General features: G+C 43.5%; 2 protein-coding genes across 2 annotated transcripts; both read right to left on the bottom strand.

Annotated features, from left to right (window-relative positions):
- Window positions 1–1,152: 1,152 nt before the first annotated feature.
- On the bottom strand, window positions 1,153–18,902 carry csnk2a2a (casein kinase 2, alpha prime polypeptide a). Its single transcript, XM_061037223.1, has 13 exons — window positions 18,606–18,902; window positions 14,139–14,518; window positions 12,199–12,310; window positions 9,925–10,026; window positions 9,744–9,794; window positions 9,549–9,608; window positions 7,985–8,068; window positions 5,608–5,718; window positions 5,419–5,520; window positions 4,529–4,629; window positions 3,959–4,107; window positions 3,366–3,453; window positions 1,153–1,585 (listed from the first exon to the last, which is right to left on the bottom strand). Exons 2-12 carry the CDS (start codon window positions 14,243–14,245, stop codon window positions 3,380–3,382), a joined length of 1,053 nt encoding a protein of 350 aa, XP_060893206.1. The 5' UTR covers window positions 14,246–14,518; window positions 18,606–18,902; the 3' UTR covers window positions 1,153–1,585; window positions 3,366–3,379.
- An 890-nt stretch (window positions 18,903–19,792) lies between these two features.
- Window positions 19,793–24,921, bottom strand: LOC132973565 (zinc finger protein 319). Its single transcript, XM_061037140.1, has 2 exons — window positions 24,621–24,921; window positions 19,793–23,167 (listed from the first exon to the last, which is right to left on the bottom strand). Exon 2 carries the CDS (start codon window positions 23,010–23,012, stop codon window positions 21,252–21,254), a length of 1,761 nt encoding a protein of 586 aa, XP_060893123.1. The 5' UTR covers window positions 23,013–23,167; window positions 24,621–24,921; the 3' UTR covers window positions 19,793–21,251.
- Window positions 24,922–27,657: the final 2,736 nt, after the last annotated feature.

Raw genomic sequence — 27,657 nt, 5'->3', positions numbered from 1 at the left:
CCTTGGCTTTAATAACAATGTGACCACTGGTCAGAAAGGATCTTAATTTGTTGACATGGAAACCAATGGATTGCACAGAAGCCAATTCTTTCATTTTCCCCATAGCCCTCAACAGGTTGCCATTAGTACTGCAATACTGCCATCTGATGGGCGAACACAGTATGTCATGAGTGATATTGTAGAGGCGCTTACATTGTGTTCAATGAGTAACCAGTACCAAAAATGTGTTTATCACCGGAAATAAATATTTCTTGACCTCAATTAATATTAAAAGCTATTGTTTCATTATACAAGCAGACAATACAAGTCATGGACCAGAGACCAATGAGATGGCATCACTGTGGAACTTAAAAAACACCTTTTCATCTTAGGCAACTTCATGAATTGTAGTAATCTTAAACTGTTGTAAATAATCATGATGATAATGATTGTCTTGCCCCAATGTACAAGACATCGTTTGGCTAGTCTGCTTTCTCTGCAACGGGGGCAAAACTTTGGAACTCTCTGCCCACTAGCATAAAAATAGAGAGCAACAGTAATGCTTTTAAAACAAGGCAGGTGGGGAATTGATTTCTCTCTTGTACTAATTGTACACATGCATATATGTTTCCCCTCCAGAAAGTGAGGCAGTGGTATCACCCAATTTAGTTCAATGGGTTAAGACAATATATTCTGTCACGTTAAAATGTACAAAACTGTACTCGCCGAACTGGACAATGTGGTCCAATCGGCCTTCAATATGGTCAGCCTGCCAGAATCACTCCCATAGTTCGCTGCCATCCTTGACGTCATGTTGAATTTACATACTGTACCTTTAAAGCTTTAGTTGTCACTTCCCCGAGAACCATTACCTGTTGTTTGTACCTTAAAGGCAAATTACCTTTAACTTAATTTCCCCGTCTTCTTCTCTCTGCTGTTCCCAGTTTGTGACTGCGTACATGTAAGCTACACACACTCTCACAACTTAAAATAAGACCTTTTGAGACATTCTATGACCTTTCATTTTAAAAATTAGGATTCAAGACTTCGTAAGTACCCTGAGCACCGCTGTTCCTCTTTAGTACAAAGTTACCGTGCTGTGTGGACGTCATGTGATAACAGAACAGGAAGAATTTCACATCTCTGAGTCAATAAACGAGGAACACAGAGGAGTCCTTTAAATAAAAATGGTTTATTCTCTTAATATAGCTTTTGTTCTATCAGAGCAGAGCGGAGCCTCCGAGCCGCTCCGTGCTAAAGCCTGGAGCTGGATCTCAGCTCAGCGTCGTAATGACCGACAAACGTCTTTACAGCACAACACCGGCGTGACACGGATCCAACCACAGTCGCTCTGCTCACTCTTTACAAACAGGAGGGAGGGAGGGAGGGGGAGAGGGGGGAGGAGAGGAGGGAGGGGGGGTCAGACCTGAGTCCAGATCCTGTTTATCTGTGACGTGGACCCAGCAGCGCAGATCCCCGGGCTGCAGGGAGACGTATAATCTGTGTGTTTGTGTTAAACTGACATCTTGCTCCTGTATGGCTGTCGATGTGGAGGCAGAAAGTTCTGCCACGAAAAGGTCACACGTTGAGGTAACAAAGATTCTTCCTGCAAATAAAAACAAACAAGAATCATTCTTTACCGTGAAAATCTTTCAGCCATGTTTCTCTTACTATTGAAGTGGAGATTAGAGACATCTCGACAAACTACGTCTAACGTCTGTGTCGGCGGCTGTCAGCACAAACATTAGCACAGATACTTGTCAAAAAAAGAATGATCACACATTTCAGCCCATAGATGTCCTGAAATCCTCCTTATTTTGAGTAAACAGCGATGAAAATGTGTGTTTGCGCAGCCCAAAGCTTTCTGTCGGTGTCCTCTTAATGTCGGGAAAACCCTGAATTCTGGATTTTTTAAAAATAGAAAGTTCCAACGTCAGAAATCCTAAATATTAGAGGCAGACCGATAAGATCTTCCGGTATCAGCATATCCAGTGACTATCGGTATTGGCTAATTTTATCACAGATATGCGCTGATATGACTTGATTTATTCACCAGTCAGATAGTTTTTAATCTGAGTTTCACTGTTTTATACTAGAAGTTCTCTTTAACCATCAGAGGGGGCGCTATATGGATTACAACAAGCATCATCACTCTCCAGAGTGTCGAGCATCAGTACATGCTCAGTTACTTTCCAGCTGAGTGACCATCTTAACTTCATTATAAATCTTTTCTCCAAGTGTGCAAGTGTCTAACTGCATTGGAGGGATCAACTCAATAAATGTGTTAATCTATATCCATCTATCTCTACAGATCGAAGACAGAACCAAGAAAGATATCGGCTGATATATCGGTATCTGATTTGTACTCTTCCTAATGTAGGTATCCCTATCGGAAACCAAAACAAGTAGCAAAGAGAAAACTGAAGCATTCAGGAGTGAAATGTTTCCATGTTAAAAATAAAGATTGAATGTAATCAGTTCTAACAGCTGTTTGACTGTTGGCCCCCCGATACAGTCTAAAGGCCTTAGCACACCGATTCCTTTTTAGTCTTCTTTTTTCGGAACGTGTTTGATTTTCTGCGTTTGCCGCGTTCATCCCTGTGCGTGTGTCCATACTGTCCCAACCTCAAACAACCTGCCAGCCGCTGCTCAGGATCAGTTGCTTTGCAGAAATCTTTTTAACGCGTGGTTCCAAAATAGAGAGCAGCGTATCAAACAAACCACTGACATCCCTATATACACCTGGCAGCGATCGGGAGAATTCTGCAGGTGAACCAGTCCTCACTCTTGTCTTGTTTTCATGTGGACGGACCCCATATTTACTTTTTCAAAAAGTGAAAATCACTCTGCGTGATGAGAACCAGACATTTTGTCTCATACTGCAAATTATTTTTTTTGGATTACGGATTGACAAAATGCATTCGAAGAAAACGGACTCAATGTGCAAAGACATTAAGATGTGGAAGAAGGTATCGCTGAGTTCTCCATCATTAGTCTTCTCACCCAAATATCGGAATAATTATGAGTAAAGATATAAAATACTAACAGTGCTGTGCTCACATAGAGCGGGACGCTACTCAAAGTGAGTCAGATGTCACTAATTTATGTTTTTACATTGATAATAATGTCTATGTTTTTGGGGGCGGCAGTAGCTCAGTACATGTGGACTTGGGTTGGGAACCGGAGGGTCGCCGGTTCAAGTTCAAGTCCCTGTTTGGACCATTATATGGAAGTTGGTCTGGTAGCTGGAGAGGTGCCAGGTCACTTCCTAAATAACGTTAAGTTGTAACTTTACGAGAATAAAGTCGTTATGAATTTTTGGTTTTAATCCGAGTTTTTTGTGACTTTGGAACAACCATCGGACTGAAGGATCAGGTGTGTGTTACCTGCTCTCCGCTCATCATGTAGCGTTAGAGCCGCTGATGGCCTTCGTGCCGTCTGTGTTGGCGTTTGCATGTTCCTTCACCACAGGATCTGAGGGATAAACACACAGAGCCAGCAAACACAGGTCAATAACACAAACACAGGTGAACACAGGTGAGTCCAGGTGATTAAATAACTTGTTTTTCATCAAAGGTTTCTGTTGGTCGTTTAAAAAGTTGAACATTCTTTTTAGCAGAATCAATGAAAAGGAAGCAGCAGCTTCGTTACCAGAAACAACATGCAGCGTGTGTTTCAGTGTGTGTGTGTGTGTGTGTGTGTGTGTGTGGGTGTTTCAGTGTGTGTGTGGGTGTGTGTTTCAGTGTGTCTGTGTGTGTGTGTGTGTGTGTGTGTGTGTGTGTGTTTCAGTGTGTGTGTGTGTGTGTGTGTGTGTGCGCGCGTGTGTGTTTCAGTGTGTGTGTGGGTGTTTCAGTGTGTGTGTGTGTGTGTGTGTTTCAGTGTGTGTTTCAGTGTGTGTGTGTGTGTGTGTGTGTGTGTGTGTGTTTCAGTGTGTGTGTGTGAGTGTGTGTGGGTGTGTGTGTGTGTGTGTGTGACTAACAGAAGTAGGGGTGCTGCATGGCCTCGGCAGCCGTCAGTCTCTGCTGGTGGTCGTAGCGCAGCAGTTTATCCAGCAGGTCCAGAGCCTCAGGACTGACCAGGTGTTGGTTCTCAGACTGGATGAACTGCTCCCAGCGCTTACGGGTTTGTCTGCAAACACAAGGAAACGTTTACTTTCTGGACTCTGAATCAGGGATGTGACGACAAAGGACAAAAAAAACGCAGGAGGAGAGGGCGGGACTCAGTGTGTGCTCGGAGTGGGCGGGGTTCAGATGGACGTAGCAGCAAAGAAGAGAAAATATAATCACAGTGAGGAGAAACACAAAGCGGATAAAGCTTGTTCTAAAACAAGGGTGAACCTTGTGTTGGCTTTTACCCGTGGACGTGGAGCTTGTCTGCTTCAGTTACAGTTCACTTGTTACAGTTCACTTGTTAAGAAGAAGCTGCTGACTCTATCTTTAACATGATGTAGAATCGTTGCTCAGTGAGAAGGACGGCAGCTTCAGTTTTCCGGTCTTTAATGTACTTAAAGGACGTGTTGAGTGTTGTCTCCTCCTCCTCTCATACTCACTGTCCCAGCAGGTCTTTAAAGCGAGTGTCCAGCTCTATGTGATATTTGTGCAGGTAGCCGAAAAGCTCATCGGTCCCCAGAACTTTAGCGATTCGGACCAGCTGAAAAGCAAACACATGATATGATGTGTCAGTTTATGACAGGAACATTCATGGTTATATAAAACACACATAACATATATATCATTCCATTGCTGCAATTTAATACATGCAACAATACTCTGTCACTTCGTCCACCACCGCACACTCAGATTAAAGTCAGGCGGTCGTAATGATACCCGAGCAGCTCGCCCAGGTTAGTCTTCAGTCCTTTTCAGAGATCTTTTTTTCACAACGTGCCGTAAGTAAGCTCAGCCGTTCATGTTCATTCTGCAACGGCGTGATATTGGTGTCCCAGTCTGTGAGTCTATGATGGCTATAGTCCTCCAAGCAGGCGCCCCGGGTTCGAATTCGACCTGTGGCTCCTTTCCTGCAAGTCATTCCCCACTCAATCCACTGTCCTATCCCTCCCATCTATCCCATCCCTGGTTATAGGGATTTCACACATGCAGAAAACTCCCGATGTGGGAGGGGGTGGTGACGTTTATTCCGTGATCGCTGCACGACCATAGACTGTCTGCACGCCACCTCTACCATCTCCGTGCTCTAATGAACCTGCTGCATTATGTTTCCTGTTCTCCAGTATGTTCTTCTCCACTCTTTAGTTCAGATTGAGATTCTGTTGAGCTACACGTAGCATTGATATAAAGAAGGAAACATATTCTCATTATACCCCCCCTCCCCCCGTCTACATGTGTGAACAACCAGATCAGGAGAATATCCGAAGCGGTCCTCCTGAAATGATCTAGATATTTTCTGTAGTGCATGTGTGAAAACAGCTTTTGTGAATACCTGGTCGTAGTTGTCCTGGCCATGAAAAAATGGCTCCTTCAGAAAGATCATGCTGGCCAACATGCAGCCTAAACTCCACATGTCCAAACTGTAGTCATACATCTGAGGAGGGAGAAGAGAGTCAATCACACACGTGACATGATTGAGAACCAGACACAAACATGACGTTGTTCTCTCCCTGATTCTTACCTGATAGTCCACTAGCAGCTCGGGGCCTTTAAAGTAACGAGAGGCCACCCTGACGTTGTATTCCTGAGCGGGATGGTAAAACTCTGCCAACCCCCAATCTATGAGACGCAGCTGAGACACAGAGGAACATAACAACTCAGCAATCGGGATTAAAGCAGAGACGAAACTCAGGGTGTCAAAGATTCGGATACTCCTTCAATACAATCTGTTTCTTTTATGATCAGGGGTGCAAACTCATCAGGGATGAAAAAGGTGACATGGATCCAAACCTCCTCGAGGGGTCCAGGGGCATGCTCCCCCGGGAAGACTTTTTTAAAATATCAGCTTTAAAATGTTATTTTTATTTTTATGTTTTTTCCTGTAGCACTTTGAGATTTTTTTGCAAAAATGTAGTGTGTTACAAATTAAATGTATTATTATTATTATAATTTACAGACGATTTTAGCATTCAAACCTACTAAATAAGCAGTGCAAACAATAAGAAAAACACAATTGCTTGTTGATATCTATGTTCTGTTGCTCCTAACCTTCAGTTCCTTTTTATAAATGGGATGAATTTGCAGAACAGGGCATGTTCCACTAAGGGGTGATGTGAAGGGCAGTCACTGCAAGCAGCCCTCAGGGAAAGAGTCTGAGAGACCATCATACTGCAGTCATCAAGAATCACAATATTTTCTGTTCTCTCATTAAATATGAAACATTATCAATATATTAACCTGATGTTTTGCTCCTGCTGATTTTCATTAAGTTTATATTCCCTCTCTTATTACATTTGTTGACTAGCTGTCACTTTAATGTTGCCTGAGATAATAATGAAACAGAAAGCTTTATGAAGTTACCTTCAAGCTAGCACACATTTCTGTCAACATCTTTACCTTTGGCTACCAAACAGTAAATATGATCAGACAGGATGTTTAACAGAAAGGCGGGCTTGCTAGCCAGACTTTGAATCTTCCCACAGTGTTTTCACGGAAACATAACGTTATGTAAATCAGCCATGTGCTGCCCATTGCGACTCACTGAATCAGGTTTCATGCTTGTTACGGTCGGCGCGGCGATATTGTGCAATCGCGGCCGGCGAGAGCAGGGTCCGCGGAGGATCTGAGCGCCCAGCCGTGCACCTCCAAGTTTTTGAAACAACGCGAACAGGTTCGCGCCGACAGCGCTGCAATGATTGGCTACAGGGCCCAGAAGTACTTTATTCGGGCCGTATTGAGCGCTCGCGCTCTGACTGCAGTCAGTATGAAACGTCTCGACGTTCGCAAGAAGCATTATTTAAGGTTTTCATGACAGCTCGCGTCACAGATTGGTCAGTTCCATATGACAGGAGTGTTGGAGAGAAATGACTATCAAATATCGCAGGTGAACGCTTGCACACTAACCACACAAATACTTTAGCAATGTGTTTGTGCTATTTCAACAGTGAGCAGGAGTTTTACCTTCAATCAGTTAATTCAAAACAAGAAATCAACCAATAATGGAGTTCTCCCCGGGAAGACACGATCGCACCTATCAATTCAACTTCATGCACTGCGGGAATATGGGGTCCCAGGTGGGTTGCTGCGAGCTATCCGGTCCCTGTATGACCAAAGTGGGAGCTGTGTCCTCATCCTCGGCACAAAGACACGTTCCCGGTGTGTGTTGGCCTCTGCGAGGGTTGCCCCTTGTCACCGGTCCTGTTTGTGGTTTTCATCGTTTTAATGCCGATCTTATCTTAAACCATATTTTTGCAACAGATTCTTTGAACACTAAAAATAGTAGCAACTGTTTCTTCAGCGTCCTTTTCTCGTGAAACGTCGTTGAAAAAAATACATCCAGTCAACGCAACTTAAAAAAAAAAAAAAAAAAAAAAAAAAACTGCAGCAAAATCCGGCATGTTTAGGGCGCAACAATCTCAAAGAAACCCGTGAAAATGTTCAAGGACTGCACAGTGGTTCATGGAGCTAAGAGGTCCAGGTAAGGGTTTAGGTTAGGACAAAACTATTTAAAGGCGCAGTACGTAAACCCCGCCACCAGGGGGCTCTCAATGAAAACAATAACAAAGATGACGTCCAGGTTGGCGGGGAATCATGGGAGTGATTCTCTCGAGGATCGAGGAAACATGAGAGAACCCCCCCAGGAAACTTTGTACTGGCAGACACGCCCCCTCATCAAATAACACTCACTGATTGGACTAAACGACTTAATCTGTGTTAGACTGGAATGCGTCTGAGATCTATTTCCTTACCAAGGTTTTAAAACTTCTCACTGTTCATACGATGGTTTCCTTTAAGGTTAACCCTGACCCAGTACGATAGTTTCACTGTTATCACGATAAAACAAGATCACACATTCAATCTGCCTTTCAGGGTTCAACTCCTGATGACTCATCCATCACCTTTCTGAGCTGGTGGTCGATCATCACGTTGTGCGGCTTCACGTCCCGGTGCATGATGCCCATACTGTGACAGTAGTCCAGAGCCTGAAGACACACACAAAAACCAGTTCACATAAACCAGTCTGTAGTAACATAAACCGGTCTGTGGTAACATAAAGCAGTTAAACCAGTCTATAGTCACATGAAGCAGTTAAACCAGTCTATAGTCACATGAACCAGTCTGTGGTAACATAAAGCAGTTAAACCAGTCTATAGTCACATAAACCAGTCTATAGTCACATAAAGCAGTTAAACCAGTCTATAGTCACATGAACCAGTCTATAGTCACATAAAGCAGTTAAACCAGTCTATAGTCACATGAACCAGTCTATAGTCACATAAAGCAGTTAAACCAGTCTATAGTCACATAAACCAGTCTATAGTCACATAAAGCAGTTAAACCAGTCTATAGTCACATAAACCAGTCTATAGTCACATAAAGCAGTTAAACCAGTCTATAGTCACATAAACCAGTTAAACCAGTCTATAGTCACATAAACCAGTCTATAGTCACATAAAGCAGTTAAACCAGTCTATAGTCACATAAAGCAGTTAAACCAGTCTAGTCACATAAACCAGTCTATAGTCACATAAAGCAGTTAAACCAGTCTATAGTCACATAAAGCAGTTAAACCAGTCTGTGGTAACATAAACCAGTTAAATCAGTCTATAGTCACATAAACCAGTTAAAACAGTCTATAGTCACATAAAGCAGTTAAACCAGTCTATAGTCACATAAAGCAGTTAAACCAGTCTGTGGTAACATAAACCAGTTAAACCAGTCTATAGTCACATAAAGCAGTTAAACCAGTCTGTGGTAACATAAACCAGTTAAATCAGTCTATAGTCACATAAAGCAGTTAAACCAGTCAATAGTCACATGAACCAGTCTGTGGTCACATAAAGCAGTTAAACCAGTCTATAGTCACATAAAGCAGTTAAACCAGTCTATAGTCACATGAACCAGTCTGTGGTCACATAAAGCAGTTAAACCAGTCTATAGTCACATGAACCAGTCTGTGGTCACATAAAGCAGTTAAACCAGTCTATAATCACATAAAGCAGTTAAACCAGTCTATAGTCACATGAACCAGTCTGTGGTCACATAAAGCAGTTAAACCAGCCTATAGTCACATAAACCAGTCTGTGGTCACATAAACCAGTTAAACCAGTCTATAGTCACATGAACCAGTTAAACCAGTCTATAGTCACATGAACCAGTCTGTGGTCACATAAAGCAGTTAAACCAGTCTATAGTCACATAAAGCAGTTAAACCAGTCTATAGTCACATAAAGCAGTTAAACCAGTCTATAGTCACATGAACCAGTTTAACCAGTCTATAGTCACATAAAGCGGTTAAACCAGTCTATAGTCACATGAACCAGTTTAACCAGTCTATAGTCACATAAAGCAGTTAAAACAGTCTATAGTCACATAAACCAGTTAAAACAGTCTATAGTCACATAAAGCAGTTAAACCAGTCTATAGTCACATAAACCAGTTAAACCAGTCTGTGGTGTTTACCTTGAGCAGCTCGTACATGTAGTATCGGATATCGTAGTCCGTCAGCTTCTGGTAAAGTTCCTGCAGAACCACATCAACAAACATGATGTCAGAGGTTTAACAGAAACTGTGTGTGTGTGTGTGTGTGTGTGTGTGTGTGTGTGTGTGTGTGTGTGTGTGTGTGTGTGTGTGTGTGTGTGTGTGTGTGTGTCGTACCTTAAAGTCTGTGTTATTGATGCACTCAAAGACGAGTGCTGGAGTTCTGGACTGAAAGAGAGAAAGACACACGAGACGTCACTGAGGAGAACATTATAACTGCACACACACACTGTCCCACCTCTCCCTGCACGCCGCACGCCACATGCAGCACGCCGCACAGTGACGGCATCAGACTCACCACCGGGTCTTTGACCGTGTCCACCAGGCGGATGATGTTAGTTCCTCCACGCAGGTTCTCAAGAATTTTGATCTCTCGTTTGATCTTCTTCTTCTTGACCGGCTGTGAAATAAAACAAAAGAAATCAGCAAATTGTTGATGATGTTACCGTCGTCAACAACCAATAGCAGCTCGCCAGCAGCATACAAGACGCTACGAACTAGTAAACACGGCGGGGTGAAGAAGGAATGTGCGGTACGGCTGCGGGAGAAAGTTCACATTCGAACTGTCATGAGCCGTTGAATTAAAAATATTCAGTCTTTCGGTGCTGCAGGCCGTCTGAAGTCGTTTGCACTTGAATCCAGCAGAGGGCGCTCTCATCTTAACATGACCACTGCATGACCTCTTGACCTCAGTGAATGAAGACAGTGATGTTGTGGCACGAGTAAGACTCGTCTCTCTGCAGACGGCGGCCCACTGCTTTGGAGGAGAAACACAGGGTCGCTACAAACCCGCAACTCTCCAAGCTGGTTCGCAAATATCTGTGTGTACAAATGTTTTGTGTGGCGGGCAAATGTGTCCGAACATTACCATGTCGTGTTCTTAAGGCCCCGTGTCCACCTAGTGTTTTTTTCCGTTGCTTCGAGCGCTAAAGTTGAAAATCTTTCAACTTTTCAGAAAGGCGCTGATGACATCACCGGCGCTCTTTTCAAATTGTATGATATTCCCCGTATTTTAGCCTACAAGAGATCGTATCTTGTACCCACATCCTCCTCGCTCCGTGTCCGATCTCAAATATAAAACATGAAGTCAGGGGTGCAAACTTATCAGGGATGAAAAAGGTGACATGGATCCAAACCTCCTAGGGCGGTCCGGGGGCATGCTCCCCCCCCCCGGGAAGATTTTTTAAAAATATCAACTTTAAAATGTGAATTTACAGACGATTTTAGCATTCAGACCGACTAAAGAAGCAAACAATAAGAAAAACACAATTGCTTGTTGATATCTATGTTCTGTTGCTCCTAACCTTCAGTTCCTTTTTATAAATGGGATGAATTTGCAGAACAGGGCATGTTCCACTAAGGGGTGATGTGAAGGGCAGTCACTGCAAGCAGCCCTCAGGGAAAGAGTCTGAGAGACCATCATACTGCAGTCATCAAGAATCACAATATTTTCTGTTCTCTCATTAAATATGAAACATTATCAATATATTAACCTGATGTTTTGCTCCTGCTGATTTTCATTAAGTTTATATTCCCTCTCTTATTACATTTGTTGACTAGCTGTCACTTTAATGTTGCCTGAGATAATAATGAAACAGAAAGCTTTATGAAGTTACCTTCAAGCTAGCACACATTTCTGTCAACATCTTTACCTTTGGCTACCAAACAGTAAATATGATCAGACAGGATGTTTAACAGAAAGGCGGGCTTGCTAGCCAGATTTCGAATCTTTCCACAGTGTTTTCACGGATAAATAACGTAATGTAAATTAGCCATTTGCTGCCCATTGCGACTCATTGAATCAGGTTTCATGCTTCTTGCGGTCGACGCGGCGTTATTGCGCAATTGTGGCCGGTGAGAGGAGGGTCTGCGGAGGGTCTAATCGCCCAGCCGCGCATCTCCAAGATTTTGAAACAACGCGGACAGGTTCGCTACAGGGCCCGGAAGTACGTCGGTCCGTGTCTGACTGCAGTCAGTATGAAACGACTTGACGTTCGCAGGGACCGTGCTCGCCGGCCGCAAGAAGCATGAATACGGTTTTAGATTCATGACAGCTCGCGTCGCAGATTTATCCCCCCCACCTTCCTCCAAATATTTTTTATTGCAGATCTAAATGAATCACACAAATGACCTATTTGGGATACAAAACGGCAAATTTTGCCGAAAGGTGACAAGTTTGCACCCCTGAAGGTGTAAAGGTAAAAACTAACGGAGCAGTGTCGTTCATACAGCGGCCGTTGTCAACAGTATGTTGTCATGGAGACAGGACGGACGTGCAACACTCCCGAGCGCACAGCCGGTGCGTTTCTGCCCGGAAAAAATGCTAAATTGCCACAGGGCCTAATTTATTAGAAGTTCCTCACGTGAGGTTTGGGACAAGGAGGGGAAAATGGCGGAGTTGCGGAGAGAGCAGGAACACCTCTTTGTACCACGAGAGAGCGAAGAAGCAGAGAGAGAAAGGGGGGCAGAAAACACTGCGGCCCTCAAAAGCCCCTCGTTAGTTTGTCGTGGCGAGCTAATAGCTGAGATAATTCAGATCAAAGAGGTGTTAATAATCCAGACGGAGCCTCACCTTGAGGATCTTCACCACCACCTTCTCGTTGTTGGTCACATTTATGGCCTCGAACACTTCGCTGTACTTCCCTCTGCCCAGTTTACGAACCAGCTGATAGTTGTCCTGATTGCTGCAGTGAGCAGAAAAACAACAACAAACAAACCAAAAGCAGAGATTAAAGAAACGACAGAATAAACAAACAACCGGTCAGATTGGGTTTATTGTTTAATCCAGCGTGAGAGCATCGGTGTGTCAGAAGCCCAGGAGTCGTTATCCAGGCAGCACAAACCGGACTCTTGAGTAGCTGAACGAGCTGATCTGGAACTTCTCTATTTAACTATCTCTCTCATGGATATTACGTTTGAAAAACGAGGAGTTTTTTTTTTGTTTTCCATTTTAAAATGTAGGGTGATTTTCTTTTCAAGGTTAAAAAATTAACGAAGAAAAGTTTTAAGAAGGTCAAAAACAAGTTAAAAAAAACAATTTGAATAGGTGTTTTCTATCGAAGTTCTAGGCTGACAGATATGAGCTTACATGTACAGCAGGTGTTCTATACAAAACTTCTAAGAAGTGAAACTCTGGAAAGTAAATTAAGTTTATATATTTATAATTATTATTATATATTTTTTTTAATGCATTAATGTGTTCCTCATTTTGTTGTCATTGCTACAGTTGGAGCTAATCCTATTTGAGTGATTTACACACATATAGGTGGATACCTTGTGAATTCACAGGGCATATAATAAAGATATTTTGACAAATAGTGTATTCGTCCTATTTTGCATTATAAATCTGAATCTGAGAAGTAACTAGCAAACAAATTGAAGATTTTCTATAAATTCAGTGGAGCCTAAAAAAAAAGTCCGGACATGACGGGCAGTGCACGCTGATCCTCGCTACCACAATAAAAGCCTCCTACACAGAGCGGACTTCACGTAGCAGATAAAAGTTCTGACTGTAGCCTACATTGAAATGCCACATAGACGCAAAACTACACTTGTGTTACAGGATTCAGATAAATGCCTGACAATAAAAACAGCAGTTTGCACGTTTGTCATTAACCCACATTCTGCTTGAATTTTTTTTGTCAGACTGACACTGAATAAAAATATTACAATTTTGAAATTGATGGAAATCCGTCGTAGCGACGGAGAACTTTAATCCCTGTATTCACAATAAGGCGTGTAGCTGACCTGATTGACAGGTGGGCGCGGTGTAACGGTTTGTCAAGAGTCTTAAAAACCTGCCTCAGCTCCAGCTCTCAGCCTATCGTTAGGTTGACTGAAAGTTAGACTGAGACAGCATTTCCAGCATGGAGACCGCCATCGATTGGACTCCAGCGCAGGAACAGACGGGTGACCTCTAACTAATCATGATTTCAGAGGGCTATCCGACGCTTTTGATTTAGCTGCAGCTACTTTTCCCTGCTTCTCTCTCTGCTGTCAACATGAAGGAGCATTGCAGGGACACACCGACATGTGCGCACACACACACACACGAGCCATTCCAGAGAGGGGGCGTGGTCAGACACAGCTCATTTACATTTAAAGGTACAGACACAGAAACAGCCTGTTCTGAGCAGGGCTGAAATAGAGGGGTTTATAGATATGATCAAATACAGGATCAGAGTGGATTTAGAACAAGAAACTTCACACACATGTTTTGAGGAGCTCTGAGACTTATTTACACTGAAGAGGAGGAGAATATGTGACCTTAAAAACTGGAAGAATAAGAATTGTGAGAGAATTTTGAACTCAATTCTCAGGGAGAAAAATCGTGATTCAAATGATATCAAGAATTGTGGACAGAAGAAAATGTGCAAGCGTCCCATCACAGAACGAGGGATCATGTGACCTGATCACCCCTTTTAAAAATGTCTTCCTCTTTGTTCTCAGAGCGCCTGTTGATGACACATGCTGATTGTGTGTGTGTGTGAGTGTGTGTGTGTGTGCGTGTACCTCCAGTTTGGCACGTGTGCGTCATAGTCCCAGTACTCTCTGTTCTTCTGTGTGTTGACGTCGGTGTACACCCGAGCCTTGCTGCTGGCCGGCGTGGATCCGGGCATCGCTAGCTTCGCGGCTCCGTGTCGAGGACCGTCTCCTCGCTCTGAACACTTCTTGGCTCGGTACGTGAAGGCAGCGCAGCCAATCTGCTGAACGTGCGGCTCTAAGATCCCTGCGCTGTTCTTACCATGAGCTTTGGCTGGTTGTGTCCCTTGGTGACAAGCGTCAGGCTGTTCTGACGCAGCCGCTGAGCAGACGGACAGAGCGACGATGACCGAGTGTGTGAAGCCCCTGAGCAGGAAGTTGACGGGCAGGATGGGATAAAGAGACGCCAGCTGCAGGACGACAGGACAGAAGAGAATGTGTTTCATTCAACGTTCAATTTAGAATCAAAAATCTGCAATTAAAAAACTATTTGTTGACTTGTTTCTTTATTAATCAGACACCAAAAGTTATTGGATTTGAATATTTTATTTGTCCTTTGCGGTTGACCCACTGTAGGTGTTGTGTTGAGAAAAGCACACGGAGAATCACGTGCACGCCGCTCATTACAATGTGACAAGTATAAATGTTCTTAGGGTCGATCAGTGACGAGTTATATCCTTCATGTTTGATCGTACTTTCCTGGATGAGTGACTGAACAGTAGGACGGTCACGGTAAAAACAAGTCATTTCACCCCGCCGCATGTTCAGACCGACACAAAGAAGACTGCACTGGTACCTAAACCAAATGTAACTCCGCCCCTTTGTTAACATTTCAGCTTCAGTAAAATGAAAAAGGAGAAGCGAAGAGATCCGTATGAAACGAGGCAACATCGAATGTGGACTCTCATCTCGCAGAACGTGTCTGGCCCCGAAGATATTTTTGATTGTGACTTTTACCTGTTATATGATTTTCTTAACAACAATAACGCTGTGACAATCAGTAGCAGACACAAACATTCACGCCACGGAGCAGTGTTAACGCCAGCAGACGACACTGCAGAGCGCCTGGTGCTGCACCGCCACGGCAGAGACAGGAACCACCAAGACGGTTCAATCAATCTTTATTTGTAGAGCGTCAACTCATAACAAGTGTTAAATTCTTTAAAAACCTGAACGACAGGCTTAGTATTGACTTTCTGTGAAAACGGGCTCAACTGACCCAGAACTCAGTGAGGTCCGTGCAGCGTACTGCCGCTCTCTCTCGCGCCACGTTATGTATTCTGTAGCCAAATTGCAAAGGTAAAAACGGATACCGTAGAATCCAGAATATAAGTCCGGTATATAAAACGCAGTCGGATTTGGCGGTCTCCCAGAAAGAAAAAAAAGTTTAAACCATCTACCTAGGTGATGATTCCTATCATGGTCAGCGAGGTCCGTTGTCGTTTCTGTACAGCCGTGTCGCTCTTTTTTTGTTCCGCCTGTTTTCTCTTTGTGGAGTTTGCACCCCTCATGGCTACAGCCTGCGCGTCGTGCACCCCGCCTCCGCTGGTCACTTGTTACATTTAATTTAAGAGTCTTTCAATCAAAGCAGCAATGGACAAGTTTTATTTACGGAACAGAATACCGCCTTAAGGAAGAAAAGATGTGAAAAAGTTGCACAGTCAGCCTCGTCAGCGCTGCTATGTTTCCCCGCACAGCATACAATCAGCTTCTTGAAACAGGGATGAATTTTCAATCATGTCATGTGGCGTGCAGTGTGTGATGGTGGCGACTGCACTCTCGGTGATGATGCTGTGTGTGTCAGCATGTTATTCAGGTGTATTGGTCGCACAGGTGTGTAAGACGCAGCGCACTGTATCAATGAACAAATCGGAATCAAAAGTGCGGCTCATACGTCGGATTTTACGGTATCTTTGGCTGTGATGGCCGGCAGGCGGCATCAAATTATAGTTCCAGTTCAATTTAAAAGTTCCTCTTTCAGGGTTTACGGTTCAATAAATAAATAAAGTAGCTGGTTTAACTCTTTAAGTGGAGCCAGACCAGAACAGATTTAGACCAAACCCCCATGGTTTTAGGGTGCACTGACACGAGGTCCAGTTGTCCCGAAGCAACAAGTTTGCATGTTTTTCTCTTTATTTCCGCGTGATCTTGTAGTTCTCTTGTGATCTTGTAGTTCTCTTGTGATCTTGTAGTTCTCCTGCAATCTTGTAGTTCTCCTGTGATCTTGTAGTTCTCCTGCGATCTTGTAGTTCTCGTATGATCTTGTAGTTCTCCTGAGATCTTGTAGTTCTTCTGAGATCTTGTAGTTCTCCTGAGATCTTGTAGTTCTCCTGCGATCTTGTAGTTCTTCTGAGATCTTGTAGTTCTCCTGAGATCTTGTAGTTCTCCTGAGATCTTGTAGTTTGTAATTTGTAATTTATTTCAAGGATAGCCCCTTGAGATGCATCATCTCATTTTCAAGGGGGTCCTTACAATACATAATTAAACATCATAATACAAGATCTTGTAGTTCTGCTATCTTGTAGTTCTCCTGCGCTCTTGTAGTTCTCCTGAGATCTTGTAGTTTTTGTGCGATCTTGTAGTTCTCCTGTGATCTTGTAGTTCTCCTGAGATCTTGTACATGTTCCAGAAACAGAGCCAGTAGGGCAGGGTTTGCGCCGTCCGACCGAGCAAAACTGTGGCGCCGACAGACTGCGGCTTGTGGAAATGAAGTGTCAGCGCTAAATTCTGAACCCTGTATCACGTGGACTATCAACTAAAGACAATCTGGCGTGTTTCCACCGATCCACAGGTCAGCACAGCTCTCGTTAGTGATCATCTCTCTCTCTCTTGCCACCGTGCGGCAGGACGGCAGTGCTGGGCCGTCTTACAAAGCAAGATCTAATTATTGATCAGTCATTTAATTTGAGCACAGTTCAATATTCTTTCTGGAGTAAATTTACATTTTGATAGTCCTTCCCGTCTTTGCTGTGCATTAGTTTTGTTTGAAAATGATTAACCGCATGTCTCTTTTTGACGCCTGCCTCAAATAAAGAGTGTGCGATTATTTGAAGGTTTAAGGTTATAATTAAATATTGTAAATGAATATATGTAGACCTCAGGAAGACTAGTTAATAGGGACTGTCCGGATCCAATCCGTGATTATCAATGTACACATCTTAGAGAAATATGTCGCAGCCGTATGACGTGCAGATTGTCTTTTGAACTGAATAAATACTTTTACACAATTTTACATTTGTGTGATCTGTCCCTCTAAATGTTATAATTAGGGTCCGACCTTTGATCTGTAGAGATATACACATTTATTGTGTTGATCCCTCAGTTATGAAACACTTGTGGAAAAGATTTACAACAAAGACGAGATGGTACGAAGACGACAGGAAAGTAACTGCACATGTACGAGCATCATGGCTCAACACTCTGCAGAGTGATGATGATTGTTTTAATCCATATAGCGCCCTCTGCTGGTGACAGAGAACTGCTAGTGTAATACTGTATAATGATACTGAAATGAAATGTTATTTGACCGATTAATAAATGAGATAACCCCCCTCCCCCTACATTACTTCTTCATTGTACTGTCCTCGTCGTTTTTTGTTTTGTTTTATGGTTTTATTTTTTGTCAAAGCGTCTTTGGGTTCCTAGAAAAGCGCTATAAAAAAACAATATATTATTATTATTATTATTATTATAATAAAATGAGTCGATACTGATCGTCACTGGATACTCTAACATCGGCCGGGCTCTCTCTCTCTTTTTTTATTTTTAAATCACGTTATCCTGATGTTATCGTATCATGAGATTTTGATATCGTTACTCGTTTCTGTTTAATACAGAAGTTAATGTGAATCTTATTTAACATTTCACTGCACATCTGTATGAGCATGTGACAAATAAAAATCTTTAATCTAAACAAAGACAGGATTACAATTCATTGGATTTTTTCTGGATTCGTATTTTTAAAAATCAGATTTTATTATTCTGATGTTTTTATTCAATTTAAGACATATTTTCTCTCTTTTCCTCAGCACTGGTTAAAAATAATTCTGTACTTTGCTCTCCTATGATGATTAAAACAACAGAGATGAAATCGATTAACCGACGAGTTATCGATCAAATATTGACATCGAACATTCTGACAGATTGTGTTGCCCGTCACGACTCGGGCTCCCCGGGGCCTTTTCCCCGGCTTTAACCCCTTTAATTACACACATTTTTACATTAATCCAGCCGCTAACCACGGAATAAATCCCACATTTAAACCGAAACATGATGAAAAGCACCTCCTACGATCATTTAATCCAACTAGCTGGCTAGCTAGCTGCTAAAGCTAACTCAGCAAAACATTCAATCCTACAATGTGAACCTTGAATGCAGATAAACAGCTTAATGAAAATCTGTATTTATAGTTCAAAACGTTTGAATAATTCAAAATGTTTGTCTGTATCGACGTGTGTGTGATTTAAAATCAATAAGAGTGCTAAATTAGCGGCTAACCTCGTCGTAGAAATATCCGAGCTCAGAGGAGGTCCGCCCGACATCAACTCGTTAGCTTCCCGTTAGCTCCTCGTTAGCTTCCCGTTAGCTTCCCGTTAGCTTCTCGTTAGCAGCTCATCAGCAGGACGTTTCGCTGTGTGTGCAACGATGAAGCTCCGCCGGTTATAAAGTCACTAATAATCTTCGTGATATCGGCAGGAAAAGGGATGAATGTGATCGGAGGGTGGAGGGTTCGTTAGCGGAGCAGGGCGGTCTCTCTGCCGTTTTGCAGTGAACATCAACCGGAAGTGAATAAAGACGCTGGATGACCTGAAAACAAACCCGAAATATTTTACGCCTAAAAGAAAAAAATATAAATATATATTTTTAAGTTGCTCGAACACAAAAATTACAGCAATATTTCTCCACATTTAAAATTGGTGTTGGTTTTTTAAAATCACTTTTTTAAAATAATTTTAAGCAATATTATTGAAGTTCGTCAAGGTTGTTTTGGTGTGAAAATCAATTCAAGATCATTTCAAAATGAAATTTAAATGATTAAATATGATATCTAAATATAAAATGTTATAACTTAATGTTTAATCTATCAGTGTGTGCCATGCAGCAATCTCCAGTGTTGAAAATGAAGCTGATGCTGAAGTGAAACATCCTGCAGTTCCTCGAGTGTCCACTAGAGGCTGAGCTGCAGAAACACAGGAAGTCACATACACACCCATTCTAAAAAGCCTGTTTTTACAGCAGAGATTAACATGTTTACAGCCTGGTTCAAAAAACCAAATAGGTTTGATTAGCTCATGTCTCGATCGACACACACTGTACGGGGGGGTGAATGTTTTGATGACTCATCTGTTTTGATTATATGAAGTAAATGTTAAATGGACTTGAGCTTGTATATTTATTTTCTAGTCTTCTGACTACTTAAAGTGCTTTTACACCACAGGTCACACCTATGATGGCAGAGGCTGCTGTGTAAGGTGCCCATCAGTAGTAGCCATTTCCATTCATAAACATTTATATTGCCGCCGACAAATCAGTGGCTGGACACATCGGACATGTGGCTGCAGGAGCTGGGGATCGAACCCTGACTTTCTGGTTGAGGGATGACCAACACTACCAACTGAGCTTGGCTGACCCAGTGAGAATAATCCTGATGTGCAGCTCTAATTTTGATAAACGATGAACACATGTATTTTCATAAGGGTGGTTTATTTTAATTGTCTGTATACAGTATGAACAGGAGTTTATATTGATATCCATATGTGTAAATGCAACGTTTCATTACACTCGTTCTCCTCCATCAGCACCGAAAACCTTGCCGTCCCCTTCCCCTCCCCCTCCCCCTCCCGCCCCGCTCCAACATCCCTGTAACCAAGACTTAAAACTCCAAAAACCTTTAAATATACTGCAAAGATTGTACAGAATATAGAAACCCACACAGTAAACTAAAGTACACAAATATTTTTACTTTATGCTCGGCATAAACCAACACAGAACTTTGAGGCTACTCGGATTAATCTGCTGAGTGTCGACCCGGAGGAGGTTACAAGAAGGTCTCTGAAATCAATTATAAAAGAAGAGTACTTTGTTAAGATTTAAAGCTCAGTAACTAATGCAGCTAGTCGGTGGCAACAAGCAGAATAACGCTTTGAATTTTCCGTGGGGTTAAACTTGGGATACTCTGTGTGGAACTGAAACTAAGAGCGCCTGCATCGTCCTGCAGGCTCGTTCATGGTGAATACAAAAGCAGGTAACATAAGCACTATACAGTTTTACAGAAGCGTATACACACAATCTCTAATATAACAGAGTAGACTATGCCATGAATCAGTAGTCATAAATATAACATTGTGCATGTTCTATTGCACATGTCAAGTGTCTGTATGACATGGTAGGTACGGGTTAGTTACCTAGACGTCATCTGTTTAATACAAAGATGCAACAACACAGAATTCATAGGACACGGGCTATACATTTTCACAAATCCACTTTTTTCCATCTTCTTCTTAGGATGTTTTCCTAAATAAAGCAAAAGCTATAATACAACAGTGATATTAAAGTGTGATAAATACTCATGCACAAACAGATGAGACTACCTAGTATGAGAGAGATACTGCTGCTGCTGTGGGAGCTTCTAAACTGGACGTGAAAAGAAAAACAGAAACACAACGTGAGCGATCAGTAAAAAAAGGCACATGGATCCGGAGGAGCTTACACACTTAGACACACACACACACACACACACACACACGCACGCACGCAAACACACACATCTGACGACCTTCTGGAAGTTCTCGTCATCTTTCCTCAACGACAGAATCACAAAACAGACGATCACATGCAAGCACAGAAAAGGTCCCACACTCAGGACTAAACTAAATCAAGATCTTCCCACATTTGACGTCTTTTTCATCCTGTTCAAGTTTTTCTCCATGTGTTTGAAATTAAAACGAGTCGCCGGTTGATTCCTCGAGTTTTCTCTTTTACTCAGGGAAGTGTGAGGATGAACAGATTCTTACTGTTTCTAAAAATCATTAAACATAACTCATGTGTGCATGTTATATTCTACGTATGTGAAGGGGAGGCTGGCACACGCTGCTCTGTGGCTGAATGTCAAGTTTGCTGCTCAGGACTGAACAGCAGCTCGGTTCATGGGATGCAGGGAGCTTCAGGGAAACTCTCGCCCTCTGCGGTGTGCTGGACCGTGTGCTCCTGCAGAGCCGCCAGGTCGACGAAGCGCTCCCCGCACCACACACACTTAAACTGGGTCTCCCTGGAGTGAACGCTCTGGTGCTTGGCCAGGTGCTCGCGCTGCTTGAAGCTTTTGTCGCAGTTGGCACACTTAAAAGGCTTCTCCCCGGTGTGGACGCGTCGATGGCGCTGCAGCTCTGACGAGTACCTGAAGCGCTTTTCACAGTCGGGACATTTCAGTGGCTTCTCGCGGGTCGGGTCACAGCGGTGCTGGACAAACTCAGACGATGACACAAAGCGCTTGTCACACAGGGAGCACTTCAGCGGCTTCTCCGTGCAGTGAGAGTTCTGGTGGCGCTGCAGCGTAGAGTTCTTTTTGTAACCTTTGCCGCACACGTCGCACTTGTAGGGCTTCTCCACCTCGCCGCCACATTTGTGTCGCAGCAGCTCTCCTGATTGGCTGAAGGACTTCTGGCAGGATGCACACTTGAACAGACTCTCCATCCCGTGAACCTGCTGGTGGTAGAGCAGGTGGGACGGCTGGAGGAAGCCCTTATCACACAGGTTACACTTGAAAGGGCGATCGGCCGGGTTTTTGTGAGTGCGGCGGTGGCGAACAAGGGCGTACTGCTGCTTGAAGCTCATCTGGCACTCCTCGCACTGGAAAGGCCGTTCCTCTGAGTGTGTGCGTTCGTGCTGCCGCAGGTCAGACGGGCGCTTGAAGCTCTTTCCGCAGGAACCGCAGCGGAAAGGTCTCTCCCCCTCAGGCTGACACTGATGGTGCAGCAGCTCGGACGACTCTTTGAAGTGCATCTCACACAAATTGCACTTGAACAGGTGCTCGCCGGAGTGAGCGTACATGTGACGTACCAGGTGAGAACGATGTTTGAAGCTCTTCTCACATACGGCACATTTATACGGCCGCTCGGAGCTGTGGGTGCGCTGGTGGTGTGCCAGGTGTGAGGACTGGCTGAAGCTTTTGTCACACGTGTCACATTTGTATGGCTTCTCCCCAGTGTGCACCCTCTCGTGGCGGGTCAGCTCGGACAGATGGCGGAAGGACTTATGGCACACTGAGCACTTGTACGGCCGGTCAGGTGCAGAGGCCTCAAACGAGGGTGGAGACGAGGCACTGATTGCTGCTCCGCCACTAGACGTCTCTCCAGTGGAGGGCTGCTGGGGGTTGGCAGCTGACGAGGTGGGGGTGACATTTCCAGAGCCCGGCCGGTATGTTTTCTCACAGATGGAGCATTTCATGGGGTTGTTTCCGTTGCCGTGGGAGTTGTGATGCTGGGCCAGAGAGGTGAGGAGGGAGAAGCCCATCTTACACACACCACACACAAACGGCTTCTGCTCCACCTGCACACACTGATGCTCCAGCAGGTCGGTCGCCTGGCTGAAGATCTTCATACACTGGGTACACTGGAAGGAGCGGTCTTGGCTCACCATGCACTGGTGTTCATGAGGGTTGGCCAGGTGAGAGATGTCATGGCCGCAGGCTCCACACTTGTGCCCTCTCTCGCCCCCTACCTGTAGGGAGGGCTGCTGGGTTTGGACAGAGAGCTGTTGGCCGTGCTGGGGCTGCTGCAGGGAGGTGTCCTGCTGCAGGACCACTCCGTACACTGCACAGCCCAGAGAGTTTTCGGCCCCGGGAGGGAGCGTGTGCACAACAGAAGGCGGAGCCACCGCATGTTGCTGCTGCTGCCACGCCTCCGTCATCCTGCCACTTCTCACACAGGGATTCAAAGCTCAGTAGAGGAATTGTGCTTTCAGCGCCGACTGAGAGGGCGGATGTGGTTGGAGAAATGCCAAACGGAGAGTGGCTGAGAGTTAGACCTCTGTTTAGACACAGCCTTTCAGAAAAGTGAGATAACCTAGGAGAAAAATAAAAACAGGAAAATAAATTACTATGAAAACAAATATTGCAATTAGTTAATAAAATGCAAGGGTGATAATATTAAAGCACAGCTGACGATCTGCCGGTTTCAAACATTATAAAAAAGCATGATCAGAGACAGAAATATTAAATTGTATGTGTTTCCATCTTGGTCAGCTGAGTTACTGTCTCCATTCAGTGTCAAAATAAACTGATACGAATTCAGCATGTTTCCCCCCCCCCCATGGGGTTGTCATGACAACAACAAAAAATTAACTCCTAGGCAACAAACATGGGGTGATTTTTTTGTTTTATTATTAAAAATGTGTAAATTGTTCAAACGTTGGCAATGTTTAACAATTTCTTCTACGCACACATCTTATGTCATTTTTAACGCTTTGGGTATTTCCGATACGATAATCATTAAAATAGAAGCGATTATCGATTATCGATGATTATTATAGTATCAAACATTTTAACAACCTTTGTTTGTCATGAAATAAAAACTGAAACCAACCTCACAATAACTATAAAGAACACCATTTTAAACCTTTAATCTAAAATATAAGTATGTTTAGGATGACTTCGTTGCAGTATTTTCATTCATTCAATGAAACTACAAAAAAACAGCGAACGCGAGCCAGGGCAAAAAACCTGAAATGGGCTCCGTCTATATACTGAAACATGAGGTTTATTTCACAGCGTTTGGCGTAAAATGATCTGCAGAAACCTCGCAGGTGGTTCAATGGGCTTAAACGCCTTTCTCTTTCATTTACGTAACACATGTAAAACACTGTATGTGTTAATACTGTTAATCATCATCAATCATGTACAAATCAGAACTGTGAAGTAACAGTGAACGGAAGCTAGCTGACGCTAACCGAAACTACAAAATGGCTCCGTCTACTTCCTGGGAAGAAAATCGGGTGCGTATACTTCTCATCATTGTTAATGTGTATTTTTCAATATCTGATGTAAGCGACTCTATCGATTAAGTTACAGTAACACCAACTGTTTTCTTATAAAATGAAATTACATTTCCAGCAGGCTGATGGATGATTTTTATTCTGTTCTTGGATGTAATCGTTTGAATGTTAGCTTGCTAGCTGCGGTTCAGCTAACCGCTAGCTGCAGCTATCGTCACAGTTTTAACGGGACCACCTTTAAGATAAATATCAGATATTTATCATTATGGGACGAGTGTTTGCCGCTTCTGCCGTGTTTAACATTAAAACCCACAGCTAGTAATCTGAGGCTGAAGGCTGGAGCTTCAATCTGCAGCCCCTCTGATGGATAAAAGGCCACAGGACGGCTCTCTGGTGTAACGTCGCAAACGGACCCCGAGTCAAAGCAGGCCTCCGCGGCGCTGCAGGGACAATCCGCCTCCTACAGCCGAGCCCCGCTCCCGCGCAAAAACACTCCTATTTACAGATAAAAACACGATAACTTACTCGAGGGGTTTATCTGCCGCTGTCCGCAGTCTGTACTCGACAACCTTCGGGATATTTGGGACTCGGAGGACCGGCGGTGGAGGGGATGCTGTCGAAGCCGGACGCCATCCTCCCGCAGACGGACGGACACCGGAAGCCGCCACGCAGTGAGCTGTTACCGGGGAGCTTCTGCTGCTACAGCCGCTGTATCCTGGAGGGTCACCCCGGAGCCTAGAAATCACCCGAACAGGAGAGAAACTGCCGCCCGAGACCGTGTCAGTAGGATTCAGATAAACACAAAGGCTAAAAAGAGCCTGGAAGATATATTTTTAAATGTAGTTCTTCACTTTGACAGTAGGGGGCGTGGTTTCGCTCTTTCCCTGCAGAGGATATCACCTGCAACCGTTATTTTCCCTTCACACACCGGCATAAACATGTGATCAGATACCGTTTAAACACTCTGTAATAAGTGTATAAAATGGTGACAAATGTCCTCTGAATTATTGTAAACACATATTATTACATCAATGACGTGATGGAGGTGTTAGTTTAAGCACCATCTCTCCGGTGGGTTAATAAAGAAGATTTCAGAGACGGTCTTCTAATTTCCTGCTTTTCTATCCGACCATGAACTACTCCTGAATGTGAATACAATAAATATAATCTTGTGTCAGCATGAAGCGTCCTTTTAAATCTATCCATATATATATGTCTGTCTCTTTACCTGTCAGCAATTTATGATAATTAAATAATGATGAGAAAAGTCCATCCTCTCCGTCTTCTGCCTGCTCCACTTTTCAGAAAATGTGTGCTCAAACAGGCCGTTTGGAGATTTTCACTTTATGACATCACAAAGGGCAGTAACCCCTCCCCCAGGTGGGTGACACTCCCACAGCTAGGTGTTTGTTCTGCCCTCTGAGTCTGCCTTCTCACTGTAAACAATAAGACATGGAGCGAGAAAGACCAAGACACCCAAAGTCCTTCCAGAGAGGGGGCGTGGTCAGACACATCTCATTTACATATTTAAAGGTACAGACACAGAAACAGCCTGTTCTGAGCAGGGCTGAAATAGAGGGGTTTATAGACATGATCGAATACAGGATCAGAGTGGATTTAGAACAAGAAACTTCACACACATGTTTTGAGGAGCTCTGAGACTTATTTAAACTGATGAAGAGGATATGTGACTAAACTTAAATAAAGTAATTATCTTACATTGGGTCTCCAGGACTTATTTTTATTTCTGTGGTATCAAAACAGTTATTGATATTGTTTGATTTTTACCAGAGTTTAAACCTTAAATTCTGTTTTCATGTTAATCTGTTACACGGTGTATGAACGGTGTAGGAACGCCTAAAACTGGCAAACCGAACAATAAAAAATGAGGTTTTCAAGGCAAAATTTAAATTCAAAGACAAACTGGAGTCTGAATGCTGAACATGAACACCAAGCAGGCTTTTCAGAAAGTCAAAACTCTCACCGGGTGTGAATCCAGAACCAAAGTAGGTACAATAACTGACCCAGCCTTTCTTCTTTGTATCACAAGCTGGTTGTGATACGGCGCACTGCTTCGTGCTGGACGGCTCGCAGGCTGTTAGGACACTTCAATAGTAAACAATAAAATCAAGCTGATTTTGTCGCTGACGCTCGTATGGCCAGCTGTTGGACACGCTGTAAGATTTGTGTGAATTAGTTTATGAATTCTGAAGTTCTGCTATGAACCTCTCATCATTTCTTTATTTATTTTTTAACCATGTGACCTTGTTCAGATTGGTTCATCCAAAATGGAAACCTCCGGTGATGAAAGATGAAGTCAATGTGGTGTTGCAAAAGAAAACTGCAGTTCCTAAGGTGTCCACTTGAGGCAGTCTGCAAAGTACCATCTAAACTGACTGACATGTGGGTGTGTTCGCTGTTTGCCAGCTCCACCTCTTTGTCTGTTTCTAGATTGATCTAAAATTACATTAAGCATTTCCAACATGGTGACCGCCATCGTCAGGCTTCATAACTCCTCTTCAGAAACCAATGATGACGTCACTGAGACTACGTCCATGTTTCATACAGACACCAGCTGTGCTATGACCATAATATATATCATATATTTTATAAGTGGCCGTGCTGCCTTCACTGACCTGCTCTGATTGTTACAGTGTGGACACGTTCGAGAGCTGCTGAATAAACAGCGTGTTCCTGTGAACAGTCCATGTTCTCACCTGTACGGTCTACCGTCTTCAGCTCAACTCGTCACGGCTCTTCCCACAATGCTTTGCAGCATTTGATGATCAGTATTAACTAACTAATCCATTGCAGCTCGTTAAGACGTTAATGCAGCGTCTACCTTAATATTTTGAAGGGAGGCATGGTCCCCCCTTGAAATCTTATTGGCCACCCAAGGTGCCACCCCAAAATACTTAACAGCTGATTGGCTATTTGAGAGGCGGGACTTATGTTGAAATCCACAATTCAGGCTGTGTTGCAACAGGCCACTCGTAGTGTTCAGTGATCAGATGTTAAAGTTTAAATTGAGACTTTGGACGTACATTTTGTTTTGAGACCTTGAAGAATGAAGCTTAGAACCTTGGTTCTCAACTGGTGGGTCGGGACCCAGAGGTGGGTCGCGGAGCCATTTCCAGTGGGTCGGGAATGTGTGCCTGGAAAAAAGTCAGTGAAGCCACGTTTGTTTTGTTCAGTTTCTGGCTTCTGTCACATGTTTTGTACTGACTGACGTCCAAACTTCACAATTTTTCAGTAAATAAATCTGAATGGTCAAAAAAATTTGGGTCGCGATCTTACTTGGAGGAGTTGGTGGACGAGTTTAGAACCACTGACTTAGAAGATGTGTTGCTGTTATCTTGTGTTACTTAAAAGTCGATGTGATGAGTGCATACGCCGGGTCGAATAAACGCTCTTCATTCATGTGTGCACAGACTTCAGGCCACCCCTGCTCAAGTCAGAGCCCCATTTGGACCACCCCAGTCCAAAAAGTCTGGACACGCCCCTGTTAGGGCCCCAGATCAACCCGTTATCTGAACAGTGTTTTTTATAAACTGTGACTCAA

This window comes from Labrus mixtus, chromosome 1, assembly GCF_963584025.1.
Source record: "Labrus mixtus chromosome 1, fLabMix1.1, whole genome shotgun sequence".
Lineage (NCBI taxonomy): Eukaryota > Metazoa > Chordata > Actinopteri > Labriformes > Labridae > Labrus > Labrus mixtus.
Note: the sequence above shows the minus strand (reverse complement) of the source record. Positions and strands in the feature narration are given on the sequence as shown.

What these genes read in the sequence shown, in the direction of transcription:
- csnk2a2a (XM_061037223.1), bottom strand. Translation starts at nt 14,245, where the DNA reads ATGCCCGGATCCACGCCGGCCAGCAGCAAGGCTCGGGTGTACACCGAC. An exon ending in ACACGGTCAAAGACCCGGTG is followed by an intron (nt 9,795 to 9,924) that starts GTGAGTCTGATG and finishes TCTCTCTTTCAG; the next exon opens with TCCAGAACTCCAGCACTCGT. An exon ending in GCCAGGACAACTACGACCAG is followed by an intron (nt 4,630 to 5,418) that starts GTATTCACAAAA and finishes TTTGCTTTTCAG; the next exon opens with CTGGTCCGAATCGCTAAAGT.
- LOC132973565 (XM_061037140.1), bottom strand. Translation starts at nt 23,012, where the DNA reads ATGACGGAGGCGTGGCAGCAGCAGCAACATGCGGTGGCTCCGCCTTCT.